General features: G+C 46.8%; 2 protein-coding genes across 2 annotated transcripts in view; both read right to left on the bottom strand.

The window, feature by feature from the left end:
• Nucleotides 1-18,611, bottom strand: part of LOC129859558 (aryl hydrocarbon receptor-like) — a 79,969-nt gene that overhangs the window by 31,346 nt on the left and 30,012 nt on the right. The window contains exons 5-7 of the mRNA XM_055929454.1: nt 16,823-16,912; nt 14,600-14,723; nt 12,073-12,206 (exon numbers count right to left, since the gene is read on the bottom strand). Of these exons, the coding sequence (XP_055785429.1) occupies nt 12,073-12,206; nt 14,600-14,723; nt 16,823-16,912 (348 nt within the window). The remainder of the gene's footprint in view (nt 1-12,072; nt 12,207-14,599; nt 14,724-16,822; nt 16,913-18,611) is intronic.
• Nucleotides 1,161-4,299, bottom strand: LOC129859559 (polyadenylate-binding protein 1-like). Its single transcript, XM_055929455.1, has one exon. It carries the CDS (start codon nt 2,741-2,743, stop codon nt 1,490-1,492), a length of 1,254 nt encoding a protein of 417 aa, XP_055785430.1. The 5' UTR covers nt 2,744-4,299; the 3' UTR covers nt 1,161-1,489.

Genomic DNA, 18,611 nt, shown 5'->3' with positions numbered 1-18,611 from the left:
TCCCTCCCTCTCCCCCAGTTTGTCCCTCAGATTGTGGAGCTGTGCTGTAAGCTGGTGGAGAACATGGGTATGGAGTACACAAGTGTCTACATGGTGCCAAGCAACAACACCATCATATCCATTAGACCAAGAGGAAACTCCCTTTAGGGCCATGGGCCGACAATGATTTTTAAAGTCGCAGGCATGGCTTCCCCATCACGAGACCATGATCAACCATGAGCACGACTCATGTCAGCTACACACAAACACACATAAAAAAAAAAGTAAAACAAAGGAAACTCATATTCACATTTCTCCAGACCTAAAATGACCCTTGTTTCTTTCAAGGTCTAGCTTATTTTATGACATGGATTGTTTTTGTCCATATGCAGCCGTTTTCATCTCAATATTAAATCATTTCTGCGTAACAATTAAGTGCCTTACTGTAATAGTTTTCCAATAAAATAGTCAAAAATAAGCTTTTTAGCAAAACAACACATTTTTTAGGACTGTCTGGGAGCGGTCTGAGTGAGGGACCTAATTGGAGGGGCTTAGTGGGAGTGATATGTAACCTGAAAACTAGCTAGGTTTGGAACTCTCTTTGTTATTGGTATATTAACTTATGCTGCCTGGTGATGTCACTAGGCAGGCTATAACTCCACCCATGCAAAACATGCTGATTACAAGGTCCTGTGTAGATTATATTTTCAACCAGCAACTATTAGGATATAACACTGATAAATATATTTCATACTTTTACAGTCTTAGTTTCATTAGCTGTTATATGACACAAAACACAGGAAACATAATTTTGACTGCACTGGGCCTTTACTGTAAAATATAATTTTGTTAAAATGTTTCTTTCTTCTTCTGTGAAAGAAGTTTGAAGGACCCTGTTCCTCTCTTGGCTTCAAGCTCCAGTGTTTGGGACAGATTTCTGTCCGGCTTTAGCTTGGTGAGGCTCCTGGACTGCCGTGGGGAGCAGAGGATTATTGCGTACGCCATCGCCAGCTGCGAATGTTGAATTCCTGAAAGGGAGAAGATATGAGAAATGATTCACGAGCACAACAAAGCTTGCTTCAGTCACGTTTGTTCATGAATGAGAAGCTGGCGGTATGTTCCACATATAGGAATTCCTAAACATCAACAATCAAACTGCTTAGACATCAATACAGCTCACACTATGAATGATGAGCATATTGATTGCTGGTACACTTTATGGTACTGTACTTATGTATTTATTTAAGGCACATTTAATTGTATCACATATACTTGTACTGAGGCTTGATCATGGCAGTGGCTGCATCTGCACTGGCAGGATGATGTGGGCGCTGGCCCAAGGCCTGAGTTGCTATCCGCTGAACGGACATCATGCCAGGGCTGGAACTCAGCTGAGCCAGTTGGTTGCTGAAGTAGTAGGCAGCTGCATGGGACTGGGCCTGTGGAATGTACACATTGAAGTAAAAGGCTATATGGAATTCGAAGTTAGCATTTCTCAATAAAATGTTCATTACTCATGTCCAAGTTGGATATATGATTTTCTGCATGGACTCTTGTTTGGATTTACCTGTGGGATAGGAGGCTGGCAGGAGTTGATGATGGGGTTAGGCACTGCCATGACACTGACCATCCTCTGCTTGTACCTCTCTGCCAGGTATTGTCGGCGCTGTTCCTTGCTCTGAGCCAGGGCCACGTAAAGTGGCTTGGTTCCCACAATACGGCCATTCATCTCCGTCACAGCCTTGGTGGCCTCCTCGGGGGATGAGAGGGAAACAAAGCCAAAGCCTTTGCTGCGGCCGCTCTCCGTCATCACCTTGGCGCTGATGATTGTTCCGAATGCAGAAAACGCCTTCCTTAAACGAGGATCATCAAAGGCATCATCCAGGTTCTTTACAAAGAGATTTATACCTCTGTATTTGGCCTTGGGCTCAGGCTTCTTCTGCCCAAACTTGAGTTTCAGCAACGCCTGGCGCTCTGCTTTCTTCTGGGCGCGGCCTACATATATCAGTCTCCCGTTTAGCTCCTTCCTGTTCATCTCGTTCACGGCTCTCTGTGCATCCTCATGCCTCTCGAAGCAAACAAAACCGAACCCACTCGACTTCCCGCTATCGTCTTTCATAACCTTGACACTAACGGTTGGTCCATATTTTCCAAAAAGCTCAATTAGTTTCTCATCGTTCGTGTCTCTGCCAAGGTTCTTGACAAACACGTTGTTGAACTCTCTGGCCTTGGCTCCAAGCACCTCCTCTCGCTCTTTACGTGACTTAAAGCGCTCGATAAACACTTTTTCGTTATCCATTAACATGCCATTTAATTTCTCGATGGCTCTATCAGCAGCCTCCTGGGTCTTGTATTGAATATAACCATAACCCTTGGAATGGCCATTCTCGTCACAAACTACCTTGCTAGAGTAGATGTCTCCAAATGCTGAGAAGGTCTCGTACAGGTTTTTGTTTGTTATCGACTTCTTGTTCAAGTTCTTGATGAAGATGTTTCCCACCCCACTCTTCCTCAGGGTACAGTCAGGATCAGACCTCATGATGCGTAGATATCTTCCTTCGAGCATATCATTGCTGAACATGAGCAGGGCACGCTCAGCATCGTCTTGCTGATAAAAGTTAACGTAGGCGTACCCGAGGGAACGATGTGTATGCCGATCCCTACATACACGGACAGAAAAGATTGGTCCAGCCTCACTAAACATCTCGTTTAGGTCTGCCTCGGTGACATTTTGGTGGAGGTCACCAACATACAAAGAATTCATTTTGGAGATTTTGGACCTAATTCACACGTATTGAAGCTAGCTCAAGAACACAGAATGACAGGTGAATGAACAGCTGTCATGTACTTAAATTCCCGGAACTAACTCATTTGTGATGTCATAAGTGATGTAGCGTGAAATGCAATTCTGATGTTCCATCTTTTCTTTATTGCATCATAGTCATGTAGTTAACAGGATTTAGATAGCAAACAGAAATATGTACAATTTGAACACATAAATAAATGTACCCCAATCGTTATTTTTTAACACTTTGGGAAGTCAAAGAGAGATAGATATAGTTGAAATCGGAAGTTAACATACACTTAGGTTGGAGTCATTAAAACTCGTTTTTCAACCACTCCACACATTTCTTGTTAACAAGCTATAGTTTTGGCAAGTTGGTTAGGACATCTACTTTATGCATGACACAAGTAATTTTTCTAACAATTGTTTACAGACAGATTATTTCATTATCACAATTCCAGTGGGTCAGAAGATTACATACACTAAGTTGACTGTGCCTTTAAACAGCTTGGAAAATCCAGAAAATTATGTCATGGCTGTCAGGTTTTGGCCAGGACTGTTCTGGTTTTTGGTCACTAGATGTCCCCATTGCACCTTTTTTGAACCTTTTGTTTTTTCCTTGCTCTAATTATTGTTTGCACCTGTATGTCGTTCCCTTGTTAGTATTTAAACCCTGTGTGTTCCTCAGTTCTTTGCTCAGTGTTTGTTCGTTAGCACCCAGCCCCAGCCCTGCTGTTAAACTTTTTCTCTTGTTGGAGTTTCCAGAGGTTCTCTGGTATTGTTCTTGTTTATTTTGGATTAGTCTTTTGAGGTTTGTTTTTTCCCTTGCTGTTCTTACCACTTTGTGGATTTTCTTTGTATTTTGGAAGATATCTATTTTTGTCTCTTGGCTTTTGTTTTGGACGTTGTGGATTTATATTTTTGCCGGAAGATCTTTCCTTTGATTAAACCACCGTCTCTAGTACTGCTGTGTCTGCCTCATCTTCTGGGTTCTGCCGATTATTAGTGACTTTCTCACACCGGGTCCTGACAATGGCTTTAAAAGCTTCTGATAGGCTAATTGACATAATTTTAGTCAATTGGTGGTGTACCTGTGGATGTATTTCAAGGCCTACCTTCAAACGCAGTGCCTCTTTGCTTGACATCATGGGAAAATCAAAAGAAATCAGCTAAGACCTCTGTATCATATATCGAACTTGGACATGAGTAACATTTTATTGTAGACCTCCACAAGTCTGATTCATCCTTCGGAGCAATTTCCAAACGCCTGAAGGTACCACGTTCGTCTGTACAAACAATAGTACACAAGTATAAACACCATGGGACCATGCAGCCGTCATACCGCTCAGGAAGGAGACGGGTTCTGTCTCCTAGAAATAAACGTACTTTGGTGCGAAAAGTGCAAATCAATCCCAAAACAACAGCAAAGGACCTTGTGAAGATGCTGGATGAAACAGGTAAAAAAGTATATATATTTACAGTAAAACAAGTCCTATATCGACATAACCTGAAAGGTATCTCAGCAAGGAAGAAGCGACTGCTCCGAAACCGCCATAAAAAAGCCAGACAACGGTTTGCAACTGCACATGGGGACAAAGATTGTACTTCTTGAAGAAATGTCCTCTGGTCTGATGAAACAAAAATATAACTGTTCGGCCATAATAACCATCGTTATGTTTGGTGGAAAAAGGGGGAGACTTGCAAGCCGAAGAACACCATCCCAACCCTGAAGCACGGGGGTGGCAGCATCATGTTGTGGGGGTGCTTTGCTGCAGCAGGGACTGGTGCACTTCACAAAATAGATGGCATCATGAGGCAGGAAAATTATGTGGATATATTGAAGCAACATCTCAAGACATCAGTCAGGAAGTTAAAGCTTGGTCGCAAATGGGTCTTCCAAATGGACAATGTCCCCAAGGATACTTCCAAAGTTGTGGCAAAATGGCTCAAGGACAAAAAAGTCAACGTATTGAAGTGGCCATCACAAATCCCTGACCTCAATCTTATAGAAAATGTATGGGCAGAACTGAAAAAGCATATGCGGGCAAGGATGCCTACACACCTGACTCAGTTATACCAGCTTTGTCAGGAGGAATGGGCCAAAATTCACCCAAATTATTGTGGAAGGCTACTCGAAACGTTTGACCCAAGTTAAATAATTTAAAGGCAATGCTACCAAATACTAATTGAGTGTATGTAAACCTCTGACCCACTGGGAATGTGATGAAAGAAATACAAGCTGAAATAAATAATTATCTCTACTATTATTCTGACATTTCACATTCTTAAAATTATGTGGTGATCCTAACTGACCTAAGAGAGGGAATTTGTACTAGGATTAAATGTCAGGAATTGTGAAAAACTGAGTTTAAATGTCTTTGGCTAAGGTGTATGTAAACTTCCGACTTCAACTGTAGATATAAATGACGATTATAACTCCAACACAGGATACACATGGCCAACACTAAGCATGTTCTCTTTATCGATGGATAAAACACAAATAATACAATTGAAAATAGTAGGTTGGAATGATTTCTATACTCAAATCGGACAGAGAGAGAAACCACACACTCAGGTTAGAGGAAAAGCGGTTGGTTCACAGTCGTTGCACCTTCAGTGAGAGGTTGAATGAACAATACCCCTGTAAAACTGAACCGTTTGCTATATATCTGGTTTTCTACTACAGTGGGTGTGATTCATTTGTATGAGAGCCGAGGAGTGTCAGGAGAGAGTAAATGCTTCAAACAATCTCCCTTAGCCAACCACAGCAGTCTAGACTAGAGAGAGACTAGGACTCTCCCTTCGCTCTCCCCTTCAACTGCATGACACATTCCCCTGCTGCCTCTGTGACAATGAAAATGATATATCACACGTGCTCTCTTCCCCCTACTCCACTCAGAGTGCCTGTTTCGGTTTCTCCCTGTCGCACGCAATCAAGCGTTATTTACAACAGTCACCTCTGGAAAGAAGAAAGAGAGCGACAAAGACAGAGAGACAGAGAGAGCGCGCAAGAGAGAGACAGGATAAGAAAGAGCGAGAGGAAGATGGAGAGAGAGAGACCAGTCTTAACGGCTGAGCCTGTCTTTGAGCCTGTCTCTCTGTCCCTCGCTAGGCTGGCTGGAGGCCTGGGGGCCCTTCGATCACACTGTAAACATCCAAGATTCCCCGTCATCCCCAGCGATAACCTAGCAGGCCATAACGTTGCTCGTCAAATTGCTAATTAGAAAAGTCAGGGAAGCCTTTGCATGTGGCTTTTAGACTGATAAAACTTCCAGACTCTCCTCCTCCCCTGCCTGCCAGAGCCCCAGAGGGACATTGTAGAAGTACATTACATTGCACTACATTAAACACACACGCACATACACAAACTACACTACAGTAGAACCATCCATCTATCCCCATCACGTGGATGCGTGGTACACCTTGATGAGAAACAACACAGAACAGCAGAGCACGCAGGTTGCACGGTTCGCTGGAGGGGCAGGAATACTTATTTACATTCACAGTAAGTAACCGACATGTGACGTGCACGACATGTCAGTGTCAGGCTCGCTCTGAGCTCTTTGTGTGACATGACAGGACAGGACGGATCGGAGAAGATACTTCGAGAGCCATGTTATGTTCCGTTCCTTCGCCGTGGTGCGATTCCACAGCAACACATCAGTCCCTCTCCTGACAGTGATGGAGTGCCATGGAGCTAATGAAAGGGAACTTCTTCTTCTGTCCCTGTTAAAACATCAAGACTTAGAGCTAATTGGCTTTGGGTAAATACTAGGAGTTGAGGTGCACTGGGACGGTATTTTTGAGTTCACGCCTGTCCTGTGGATTTCTGCTTAAGCTGCAGGTTAGGAACATACTGGACCTTCAGGTTAGGAACATACTGGACCTTCAGGTTAGGAACATACTGGACCTTCAGGTCAGGAACATACTGGACCTTCAGGTCAGGAACATACTGGACCTTCAGGTCAGGAACATACTGGACCTTCAGGTTAGGAACATACTGGACCTTCAGGTCAGGAACATACTGGACCTTCTGTTTATGTAATGAAGGGCTGTAGTTGAATAGAACGCTACTAGAGCAGTACAAATGACCTAGTCTCTCGTTTACATGGCCAGCACGCAAGATTTGGTTCTGGTTGGGGAACATACCTTTTGTTTATTTAATGAAGGTCTGGACTTGCTACTACTAGGTTACAAATGATCACGGAACCAGAAACAAATATTGAATGCGCTGGTCAGCTAACAGTGTGTCAAAGAGAGACTACAGCACAGACGACCAGGACGAACTAATGAAACTACTGTATGTGTGTCAATTCACTGGGACATGCAACTGTCAAACCAGCAAAAGCATCATTCTTTGAGCTTGATTTGTGTGACAGCTTGAATATCCTACTGGAATATTGATGGGGCTGTGTCTCCTGCTCAAAGTCAGTCTCCAGTGCAATCTTTAGTCAGATAACATTGCACATGAGTGAATGTCGAAGCAAGACATTCTCACAGGAAGAAATAGCTTTTTCCTGAGCCAAACGGTAGCCTCTTAAGATTTCATGGCCTACTAGTTGATGGATTCTAACAGCAACAAAACCCGTGCAAGGATCTAGACGACATGCATTACTATAATCAACAATGTCATGTTGAATATTTTCCCATATAAAAAACAAGAATGGAACAAAAGAAACATTAACATTAATGGACACGCATCTCTTTTACCTTCTATAACAGTTGAATGCTCGAGGGAGAATGTCATTAGAGTTCCCAGTACTTCAGCAAAATGAGGAAGCACAAAATGATTCAATTAACTTGTTCACTATTCTTCTACTAGAGTCAGATACAATACACCATGCTGTATGTAATAACCATCATATAATAGGAGCATGATGTTTAGGATGGAATTGATGACACCAGATGAGACTTGGACTGCGTCCTAAATGGCACCCTATTCCCAATTTAGCACACTGATTTTGACAAGGGCTTATAGGGCTCGGGTCAAAAAGTGGTGCACTATATAGTGAATAGGGTGTCATTTGGAACACAACATTGTACAAGGCTGAGGGGGCCTTGAGGGGAGACGGAAGTCATTGAAGATTAGAGAACGTGCAAGGAAGGGATAAAACACGCCAAAGTACTGTACTGTAACTGGATACTTTGTCCTCCGCTCTGAGTCCTCTGTAGTGATTACATCAACAATTCAAAGATGAGATAAAAATAGTACACAAAGCTTATGAGAGCGGTAAATGGCAGAATTCATTTCTTTCTTCTGATTGATCAGTTGAAGTTGGGCCTCGTCCTCCCTTCTCCTCATCTCAACTAACCTCTCCCTAACTCTCTCCACCCCTCCTCTGCTCTCCTTTTTCCTACTTCTCCTTCTCCTCTCCTCTCGGCATGTATCCTCTCATGCGAGGTCAGTATGGTGTGGTGGGTCTTATGGCCCTCTCCTCCCAAGAGCACCTCCTCCCAGCTGCCCACTGCACTGAGGCTAGGAAACACTGTCACCACCGATAAATCCACTATAATTGAGAATTTCAATAAGCATTTTTCTACGGCTGGCCATGCTTTCCACCTGGCTACCCCTACCCCGGTTAACAGCCCTGCACCCCCCACAGCAACTCGCCCAACCTCCCCCATTTCTCCTTCACCCAAATCCTGATAGCTGATGTTCTGAAAGAGCTGCAAAATCTGGACCCCTACAAATCAGCCGGACTAGACAAACTGGACCCTCTCTTTCGAAAGTTATCTGCCGAAATTGTTGCAACACCTATTACTAGCCTGTTCAACCTCTCTTTCGTATCGTCTGAGATTCCCAAAGATTGGAAAGCTGCCGCGGTCATCCCCCTCTTCAAAGGGGGAGACGCTCTAGACCCAAACTGCTACAGACGTATATCTATCCTACCCTGCCTTTCTAAGGTTTTCCAAAGCCAAGTTAACAAACAGATTACCGACCATTTCGAATCCCACTGTACCTTCTCTGCTATGCAATCTGGTTTCAGAGCTGGTCATGGGTGCACCTCAGCCATGCTCAAGGTCCTACACAATATCATAACCGCCATCGATAAGAGACAATACTGTGCAGCTGTATTCATCGACCTGGCCAAAGCTTTCGACTCTGTCAATCACCACATTCTTATCGGCAGACTCAACAGCCTTGGTTTCTCAAATGACTGCCTCGCCTGGTTCACCAACTACTTCTCTTCTCTGTTCAGTGTGTCAAATCGTAGGGCCTGTTGTCCGGACCTCTGGCAGTCTCTATGGGGGTGCCACAGGGTTCAATTCTCGGGCCGACTCTCTTCTCTGTATACATCAATGATGTCGCTCTTGCTGCTGGGGATTCTCTGATCCACCTCCACACAGACGACACCATTCTGTATACTTCTGGCCCTTCTTTGGACACTGTGTTAACTAACCTCCAGACGAGCTTCAATGCCATACAACTCTCCTTCCGTGGCTTCCAACTGCTCTTAAATGCAAGTAAAACTAAATGCATGCTCTTCAACCGATTGCTACCCGCACCTGCCCGCCCGTCCAGCATCACTACTCTGGACGGTTCGGACTTAGAAGATGTGGACAACTACAAATACCTAGGTGTCTGGTTAGACTGTAAACTCTCCTTCCAGACTCACATTACACATCTCCAATCCAAAAGTAAATCTAGAATCGGCTTCCTACTTCGCAACAAAGCATCCTTCACTCATGCTGCCCTTGTAAAACTGACCATCCTACCGATCCTTGACTTCGGCGATGTCATTTACAAAATAGCCTCCAACACTCTACTCAACAAATTGGATGCAGTCTATCACAGTGCCATCCATTTTGTCACCAAAGCCCCATATACTACCCACCACTGCGACCTGTACGCTCTGGTTGGCTGGCCCTCGCTTCATACTCGTTGCCAAACCCACTGGCTCCAGGTCATCTACAAGTCTTTGCTAGGTAAAGTCCCCCCTTATCTCAGCTCACTGGTCACCATAGCAGCACCCACCCATAGCACGCGCTCCAGCAGGTATATTTCACTGGTCACCCCCAAAGCCAATTCCTCCTTTGGCCTCCTTTCCTTCCAGTTCTCTGCTGCCAATGACTGGAACGAACTGCAAAAATCACTGAAGCTGGAGACTCATATCTCCCTCACTAACTTTAAGCACTAGCTGTCAGAGCCGTTTACAGATCACTGCACCTGTACATAGCCCATCTGTAAATAGCCCATCCAACTACCTCATCCCCAAACTGTATTTATTTATTTATCTTGCTCCTTTGCACCCCAGTATCTCTACTTGCACATTCATCTTCTGCACATCTATATTGTACATTGCTATATTGTATTTACATCGCCACCATGGCCATGCCTTACCTCCCTTACCTTATTTGCACACAATGTATATATACTTATTCTTCTACTGTATTATTGACTGTATGTTTGTTTATTCCATGTGTGCTGTTGTATGTGTCGAACTGCTTTGCTTTATCTTGGCCAGGTCGCAGTTGTAAATGAGAACCTGTTCTCAACTAGCCTACCTGGTTAAATAAAGGTGAAATATAAAAATCCCTCCCTAGCACTTGTTCATTGATCCTGCTAGGCATAAGGCGAGGTGTAATAATCTACCATCAAATAGCAATAGGATTACCAAAACAATGCTATGGAAATTAGACTGAGGCAGACCCTGGGCTTACCGCTCACGCAAATTATCTCCACAGAGTTGGGAAGTACCCCGATCTTACTCTCCTCTTCCCTTCCCTTCCCCTCCCCTACCACCAGCCCCCCGCTACTCTGCATGGTCACGTTCTGTACCGGTGAGATGGAGAGTCTAGGAAGAGCGCAGGAGAGGAGGGCGCGAGGGGGTCTCCCCCTTCTGCTCACCAGGCAGGAGGGCCCACTATGACACACCCACGCCACCACCATGAGCTCTGCATGCCAGATTTAACAGCAAGCACAGGCTGATATCCCTCACAGCTCTCTGAGTATGCTATACTAACTGCACCCGGACTATACTCTAGGCCCCTACAGCAATACATTTACTTGTATGTTACTGTATTCTAGCCTAGTCAATGCTCTCTCTCTCTCTCTCTCTCTCTCTCTCTCTCTCTCTCTCTCTCTCTCTCTCTCTCTCTCTCTCTCTCTCTCTCTCTCTCTCTCCTCTCTCTCTCTCTCTCTCTCTCTCTCTCTCTCTCTCTCTCTCTCTCTCTCTCTCTCTCTCTCTCTCTCTCTCTCTCTCTCTCTCTCTCTCTCTCTCTCTCTCTCTCTCTCTCTCTCTCTCTCTCTGGGAGTCCTCAAGCTACTCTGACTAAGCAAATTCCTCTCTGGGTGCTCTCCTCCTCTGGAAGGCAGATTAAAGCCCTTTCCCCACGACCCTGTGGCTCTTTAAGACGGATTACTGAGGGTGGGTAGTGGCTTCTGATCCCGCCGTGGTCTGAAGTGGTACGCCACCACGCTGACCAGGCTAATAAGCTCTCTAGCTACTGTAGCTGGGAGAAAATAGTGTCCTTTGGCCTCAGAGTGCTGGGCTTCTGACGGAGAAGCGGAGAAAGGGGGTGGTAGGGCCAGGAAGGATAGGGGGAGGCAGGGGTGCAGGAGTCAGAAGTGAACGGGAGCCCTGTATTTTCTAACTGGGAGAAAATAGCATCTTTTGGTCTCACACCACTGGGCTTCTGAGGAGAGGGGGGGGGGGGGGGGGGGGGGGGGGGCAGAGGAAGTGGGAGGTAGCCCTGGAAAGTAGAATGCTCAGAGTTCTGCAGAGGGAGGATAGGTGCCCCCGCATATGGGGGTAGGGGGGATTTAGTAGTTCAGGGGTCAGTAATGGAGGGTAGCTCTGGGATAAGGGGGGAGGTGGTACAGTAGCACTGTAAAGCGCCTGCCTCTGGGGCTCTCCGGCGGGAGTCGGGACACCCCACGCCAGGGGCCAGACTAGAAGTGTCTGGGCATTCCCAGGCCTTTGTTCTTGTACGGCTCAGCCTCCCTCAGTACAGTCATGGGACACAGTCACAGTGGTAAAGTAGGCCGGAACACTCTCTTCTAATAAAGTTGACGTCTCGAGGTGTGATCTGACACACACACACTTGTAAACGTACGCACGCAAGCAAGAATGCAGTACACATGGAAGTAAGGACGCTCGCACGCACAGACACTTACACGCCTTCTCCCTTATATCCACGCATACACAGGCCATAAGTCCAACAATGGCTGTCTTCAATGGAGGGCAAATCTCGAACATGAGTTCAAACATCATTGCAAGAATAATATTCCTAAAAGGAGACATGTCAGTCTCCAGTACTCCTGTGCATATGAGGTTGAGAGAGGAGGAATATGATTGGTTACGAACCAGGAAGCCAGAGGAGTTGTCGAGGAGACAGCGGAAGCGACAGACGAAGTTCCTCTCCAGGAAGGAGGAGTTCTCTGGAGGCAACTGATCGGGGTTATAGGTCACCAGGGATGAGCTGGGGACTGGCTTTCCATCTGAGGAATAGAAACAGGTCAAGGACCAAGTCAAATCACTATATTCAATGCCTACGTCATTTGTGGTCTATTAATATGTCTGTTGAACAGAGTTTAACAGGGTCCAGATGCTCTCACATTATGTTTGGTGAGTGTATGTATGTGTGTGTTGTGCATTTATGTGTGTGTGTGTGGGTGTGTAGCTCCACTCTGTCCCTCCCTCTTCTCCATTCCGTCCCTGTTCTAAAGTACCACGGTAACGCTACGGTAGCTAGCTCTAACCCCTGCCTAATTGAAACAGACGGCTGTGTGTGTTCTAACATTTACCCTGCAAGTCATGGAGAGCCTGATAAAGGTCACCTCCCACTCTCCATCTTCTCTACTCTCTCTCCTCTCTCTCTCTCTCTCTCTCTCTCGCCATGCTCTTTCTCTCTCCCCCTCCTCCTCTCTCTTTCTCTCATCTCCTTCCCTCGCTGTACAGAGCTCAGCTGGGTGAAATTGGGGTCAGCTGTTTTTAGGGAAGAGTTAACCCGTTGGGTCTGAGTGACTTCAGGCTGACTCATTGCAGATCTTCGTTTGATCATGTTTCCATGTTTTTGTCTCTGCTAGTCGTGAACGTCAACCAGTGTGGTGTATGCTGTCCCCATATGTGTCACTTTAAAGTTAAACGACGACTTCACTACGACTAACTACCATACTGAAACAAAGCATCTCCTTTTTATCTTTGTTTTTTTTTCTGCTAGTAGTTCACCTCAGCCCCTTCCACAAGTTCAATTTCAGTATGGCATATATACTGTATGTATGCCATCTGTACATTTGCAACAAAGCATCAAACATACATCGCTAGCTAAACTCAGCAAAAAAAGAAACGTCCCTTTCTCGGGACCCTGATTTTCAAAGATAATTCATAAAAATCCAATTAACTTCACAGATCTTCATTGTAAAGGGTTTAAACACTGTTTCCCATGCTTGTTCAATGAAACATAAACAATGAATGAACATGCACCTGTGGAACGGTTGTTAAGACACTAACAGCTTACAGACGGTAGGCAATTAAGGACACAGTTAGGACACTAAAGAGGACACTAAAGAGGCCTTTCTACTGACTCTGAAAAACACCAAAAGAAAGATGCCCAGGGTCCCTGCTCATCTGCGTGAATGTGCCTTAGGCATGCTGCAAGGAGGCATGAGGACTGCAGATGTGGCCAGAGCAATAAATTGCAATGTCCGTGGGAGACAGGACGGACAGCTCATCGTCCTCGCAATGGCAGACCACGTGTAACAACACCTGCACAGGATCGGTACATCCGAGCATCACACCTGCGGGACAGGTACAGGACGGTAACAACAACTGCCCGAGTTACACCAGGAACGCACAATCCCTCCATCAGTGCTCAGACTGTCCGCAATAGGCTGAGAGAGGCTGGACTGAGGGCTTGTAGGCCTGTTGTAAGGCAGGGCCTCACCAGACATCACCAGCAACAATGTTGCCTAAGGGCACAAACCCACCGTTGCTGGACCAGACAGGACTGGCAGAAAGTGCTCTTCACTGGCGAGTCGCGGTTTTGTCTCACCAGGGGTGATGGTCGGAATCGTGTTTATCGTCAAAGTAATGAGCGTTACACCGAGGCTTGTACTCTGGAGCGGGATCGATTTGGAGGTGGAGGGTCCGTCATGGTCTGGGGCAGTGTGTCACAGCATCATCGGACTGAGCTTGTTGTCATTGCAGGCAATCTCAACGCTGTGCATTACAGGGAAGACATCCTCCTCCCTCATGTGGTACCCTTCCTGCAGGCTCATCCTGACATGACCCTCCAGCATGAAAATGCCACCAGCCATACTGCTCGTTCTGTGCATGATTTCCTTCAAGACAGGAATGCCAGTGTTCTCCCATGGCCAGCGAAGAGCCCGGATCGCAATCCCATTGAGCACGTTCTTGGACCTTTTGGATCGGAGGGTGAGGGCTAGGGCCATTTCCCTCCAGAAATGTCAGGGAACTTGCAGGTGCCTTGGTGGAAGAGTGGGGTAACATCTCACAGCAATAACTGGCAAATCTGGTGCAGTCCATGAGGAGGAGATGCACTGCAGTACTTAATGCAGCTGGTGGCCACACCAGATACTGACTGTTACTTTTTATTTGAATCCCCCCTTTTGTTCACAGACACATTATTCCATTTCTGTTAGTCACATGTCTGTGGAACTTGTTCAGTTTATGTCTCAGTTGTTGAATCTTGTTATGTTCATACAAATATTTACACATGTTAAGTTTGCTGAAAATAAACACAGTTGACAGTGAGAGGACGTTTCTTTTTTTTTGCTGAGTTCAGTCATGTGAAAGGCTCACAGTGGCTTCGAACAGATTTGTGAAAATGGGTCGGCCCGGGATAGACAGTGAGACGCAGTGTAAGACTGACCTGGGGGTGACTCCGCCTGCTGGGGCGCGGCCGGGGGGTCGAGAGCCCAGTGGAGGTTCCTCCTAAACTCCTGCTGGTCCTCAGTGTGGATCAGATCAAACACACTCTGGTGCATCACGTCCGTCTGGAACAAGGAGAGAAAGAGAGAGGTCTTTGGAACGGTTACGTACACCAACACATAGGACTGGGAACTATTGTCTGACTAACTGAAAAAAGGATCTAAACACAACTGAATTCACTCCTGTAGAATCAGTAAGATGATGCGCACACACTCACACACACACACACACGCACGCACGCACGCACGCACGCACACACACACACTCAACTCCTTGTTTTGTGGGCTTGCGGCGAGGAGGAAGGTTAGGGCATGAGCTGGACCACCTCAGAGAGTTGGTGACATGGACACAGAGAGTGGTGACATGGACACAGCACAGCCCGAGGTTCCGTGTCACACTAGCATCTCAGTGCTACCTCTCATTACCATACACACAGCTCCACGACAGGCAGCCACATCCAAGAGGATTTCGGTTAGCGCTGTAGATGTGAAGTGATGGTTGTTGAAATGAAACAAGGCCTTGAGAGGTGTGGTTCACACTGTGAGAACATTTATTCTACAGCAGCTTGCAGTTACAGCAATGTGAACACCACAGGAGGTTGGCGGCACCTTAATTGGGGAGGACGGGCTCATGGTAATGGCTGGAGCGGAATTAAGGGAATGGTAATCATATACATTTGATGCCATTCCATTTGCTCCTTTCCAGCCATTATTATGCGCCGTCCTACCCTCAGCAGCCTCCACTGATGAACACAGAGAGAGAGAAAGCGAGAGCTAGAGGGAGAGAGAGATGGAAAGAGAGAGAGAGAATGAAAGAGAGAAGGAAAGAGAGAAAGAAGGAAAGAGAGAGAGAGAAGGAAAGAGAGAGATAAGGAAAGAGAGAGAGAGAGAAGGAAAGGGAGAAAGAGAGAAAGAGAGAGAGAGAGAGAGAGAGAAGGAAAGGGAGAGAGAGAGAAGGAAAGGGAGTAGGAAAGGAAGAGAGAGAGAGAGAGACAGAGAGAGAGAGAGAGAGAGAGAGAGAGAGAGAGGGGGAGCGAGAGAGAGAGAAGGAAAGGGAGAAGGAAAGAGAGAGAGAGAGCTTTAGTGGGTGATATTAATTGCTAATACAGCTTAACCCAACTGTGTACGCAAGCATGGATGTTATCAAAAACTGATCCAACCTGAATAAATAAGGCTATTAGAGCAGTTAATCAGCTGCTGGGGGTTAAATAAACGAAACAAACGTAGGACAGACAGTATGCATGCTTATAGAGGTCTGTGATTAAATATGCTATCGATCAGCTCTTATTAACTGATTAACCCGCGTTTGACCTCTCTGGACGGGGTTATCAAACTCTTACCCAGTGGAAATCCGGACTCAAGCAAGCTAAAGCGCTTAGCACAGAGCAGGGCTGGGTACCAGAGGGCAGAGAGGGCATGACTAGGGAACGGAGGGGGGCGGAGGTGGGGCAAAAGGGCAGGCAAGGACACAAGACACTGTTGGGTGAAGGTTGGCACTGTACAGTAGCATATTTATGTCCACCCTCATTCTGGCTGTAACTGTTGGGGCAAAGAAGGGGCAGGATGCAGTAGAGTGTATTACAGGGCTCTCCCAACCCTGTTCCTGGAGAGCTACCCTCCTGTAGGTTTTCACTCCCACCCCAGTTGTAACTAACATGATTCAGCTTATCAACCAGCTAATTATTAGAATCAGGTGCGCTAGATTCGGTTTGGCACAAAAACCTGTAGGGCTATAGTTTTCAGTCCGTGTCCCAGCACTCCCTGGGTCGTTCTATAGTAAATAGAATGAGGGCAGAGTCATGTAAAGCCGAGTCCTGGCCTAGGGTAACCTCTTCCAGACTCCCTCTGTGCCATGCTGTGGCTCTGTAGGCAGGCCCAATCCTCCTCTCTCTGCTGTGTGTGTGTGTGTGTGTGTGTGTGTGTGTGTGTGTGTGTGTGTGTGTGTGTGTGTGTGTGTGTGTGTGTGTGTGTGTGTGTGTGTGTGTGTGTGTGTGTGTGTGTGTGTGTGTGTGTGTGTGTGTGTGTGTGTGTGTGTGTGTGTGTGTGCGCGTGTGTGTGCGCGTGCGTTTGAGCGGCAGTGTGTGTGTACGCTGTATGGCGTGTGTGGTGCGTGTGCCAGTGGGTTTGAGTGGCTACGAGCCCTGTGATCAGCAGCAGAGACTTACTTGGTGGAATCCCAGGTAATCCTGAATGGTGTGAGAGGAGTAGAATATGATCCCCTCTGCAGTGATGACCAGGACAAAACCATTGAGGGCCTGAGGAGGGAGAACAAGTCACAACAGACAGGAAGTTAGGGAATGTCCTTCACTGCGTACTGCTATCAAAGACGTTTAGAGAGTGCAATTATTTTGGCTGGACAAAGAGGATGTAGAGGAGATTGACGCAAATGAATAACAGCTTCTGAATGATTGTGTTCGGTATCCATCACGAGAAGACAGTGACAACCCATATTCTAGTGATACATTTGTGCCATTTGGTGTGTTTTGTGTTTCACTGCCAACACCAAGCGTGTATAAAACAGCAGGACAGACTGCAGCGTGCAGACAGACAAGACAGATTCCTGAGGACAGGTGGTCCTATCAAACCTGGTCTATTCTGACAGACACAACTGAGCGAGGGGGAAACGGAAGGGGGGAAACAGAGGGGGGAAACAGAGGGCAACAAAAAAGAGAAACTGCAATGACACGGGCATGACACCACTTCCGGCTGTGGAGGAGAGGGGGAGGAGAGGAGCAGTGGAGGAGAGGAGAGGAGGAGAGGCAAGCGGCCCCACTCTGAGAACATGTTACCTGAACACAAAGACAGGCTGGAGATGGGGAGGAGGGGAGGAAGAGGGGGAGGTGAGAGAGAGAAAGGGAGGGGGCAAGGGTGTAGGTCACAGAACCATACAGAGTGTCTCACACTTTGCTATTCCATCTCCCCCCACAATGCTCAGGGGCAAAGGAGTTGTTCCGTCACTCTGTTCGCTCTAGGCGTGTATGCGTGCGTGCGTACACGTTCCTTAAACCAACCCACGGCACTACAGGGCAGCTGTCCTGACACTCACATCCTCAAATACCCCATCATATTCATTTCCAACATGTCAGCAACGAGAACCCCATTACACAAGCTACAGTGGATGGAAACTATAGCCTCATAGCCTACCATACACGGTCATTATCTTCCTTTTTCCACGGATGGTACCCAGAGAAACATCACCCAGATAATATCAGGTTGGATGATTCCATCCCTTTTGCAAGTAAATAGCTATATGACTCAAATTCTACCTGGCAGACCCAATATCATATTCCCCCAGTTAGCGCTGTGCAGCGTACTACTTAGCATTTGTCTGGATAAGCTATAATGAACTCAAGGGCCACACATTGCTTGTCCTGGCCTGCCTTTATTTCTGTCTTTAAACCTGAAGGCTCCTAGTCCTGTCTGAAATCCTGACATCCATGGGATCCCGAGGAGCCTCGCAGCTGCCTGAAGTCTCCTAGTCCTCTCTGAAACCCTGACATCCATGGGATCCCGAGGAGCCTCGCAGCTGCCTGAAGGCTCCTAGTCCTCTCTGAAACCCTGACATCCATGGGATCCCGAGGAGCCTCGAAGCTGCCTGAAGGCTCCTAGTCCTCTCTGAAACCCTGACATCCATGGGATCCCGAGGAGCCTCGCAGCTGCCTGAAGGCTCCTAGTCCTCTCTGAAACCCTGACATCCATGGGATCCCGAGGAGCCTCGCAGCTGCCTGAAGGCTCCTAATCCTGTCTGAAACCCTGACATCCATGGGATCCCGAGGAGCCTCGCTCAGTTTCTTCTTTATTATGCAGGCCTACGCTCTCTCAAAAAAGACCCAGAAAGCTGCCACCCCCACTGTCACCCCAGGCCATCTGTAAGTCCTTCCACCTCTCCTCCTCAGCAGCCCCGTCCTCCACTTCCTAGTTCTATCTCCGTGGCCCGACGCCCCCACACCGTAC

Source organism: Salvelinus fontinalis, chromosome 7, assembly GCF_029448725.1.
Source record: "Salvelinus fontinalis isolate EN_2023a chromosome 7, ASM2944872v1, whole genome shotgun sequence".
In the NCBI taxonomy this organism is placed as follows: Eukaryota; Metazoa; Chordata; class Actinopteri; order Salmoniformes; family Salmonidae; genus Salvelinus; species Salvelinus fontinalis.
Note: the sequence above shows the minus strand (reverse complement) of the source record. Positions and strands in the feature narration are given on the sequence as shown.

Excerpts from the sequence above, each read along its gene's own strand:
- LOC129859559 (XM_055929455.1), bottom strand. The coding sequence starts at position 2,743 with ATGAATTCTTTGTATGTTGGTGACCTCCACCAAAATGTCACCGAGGCA.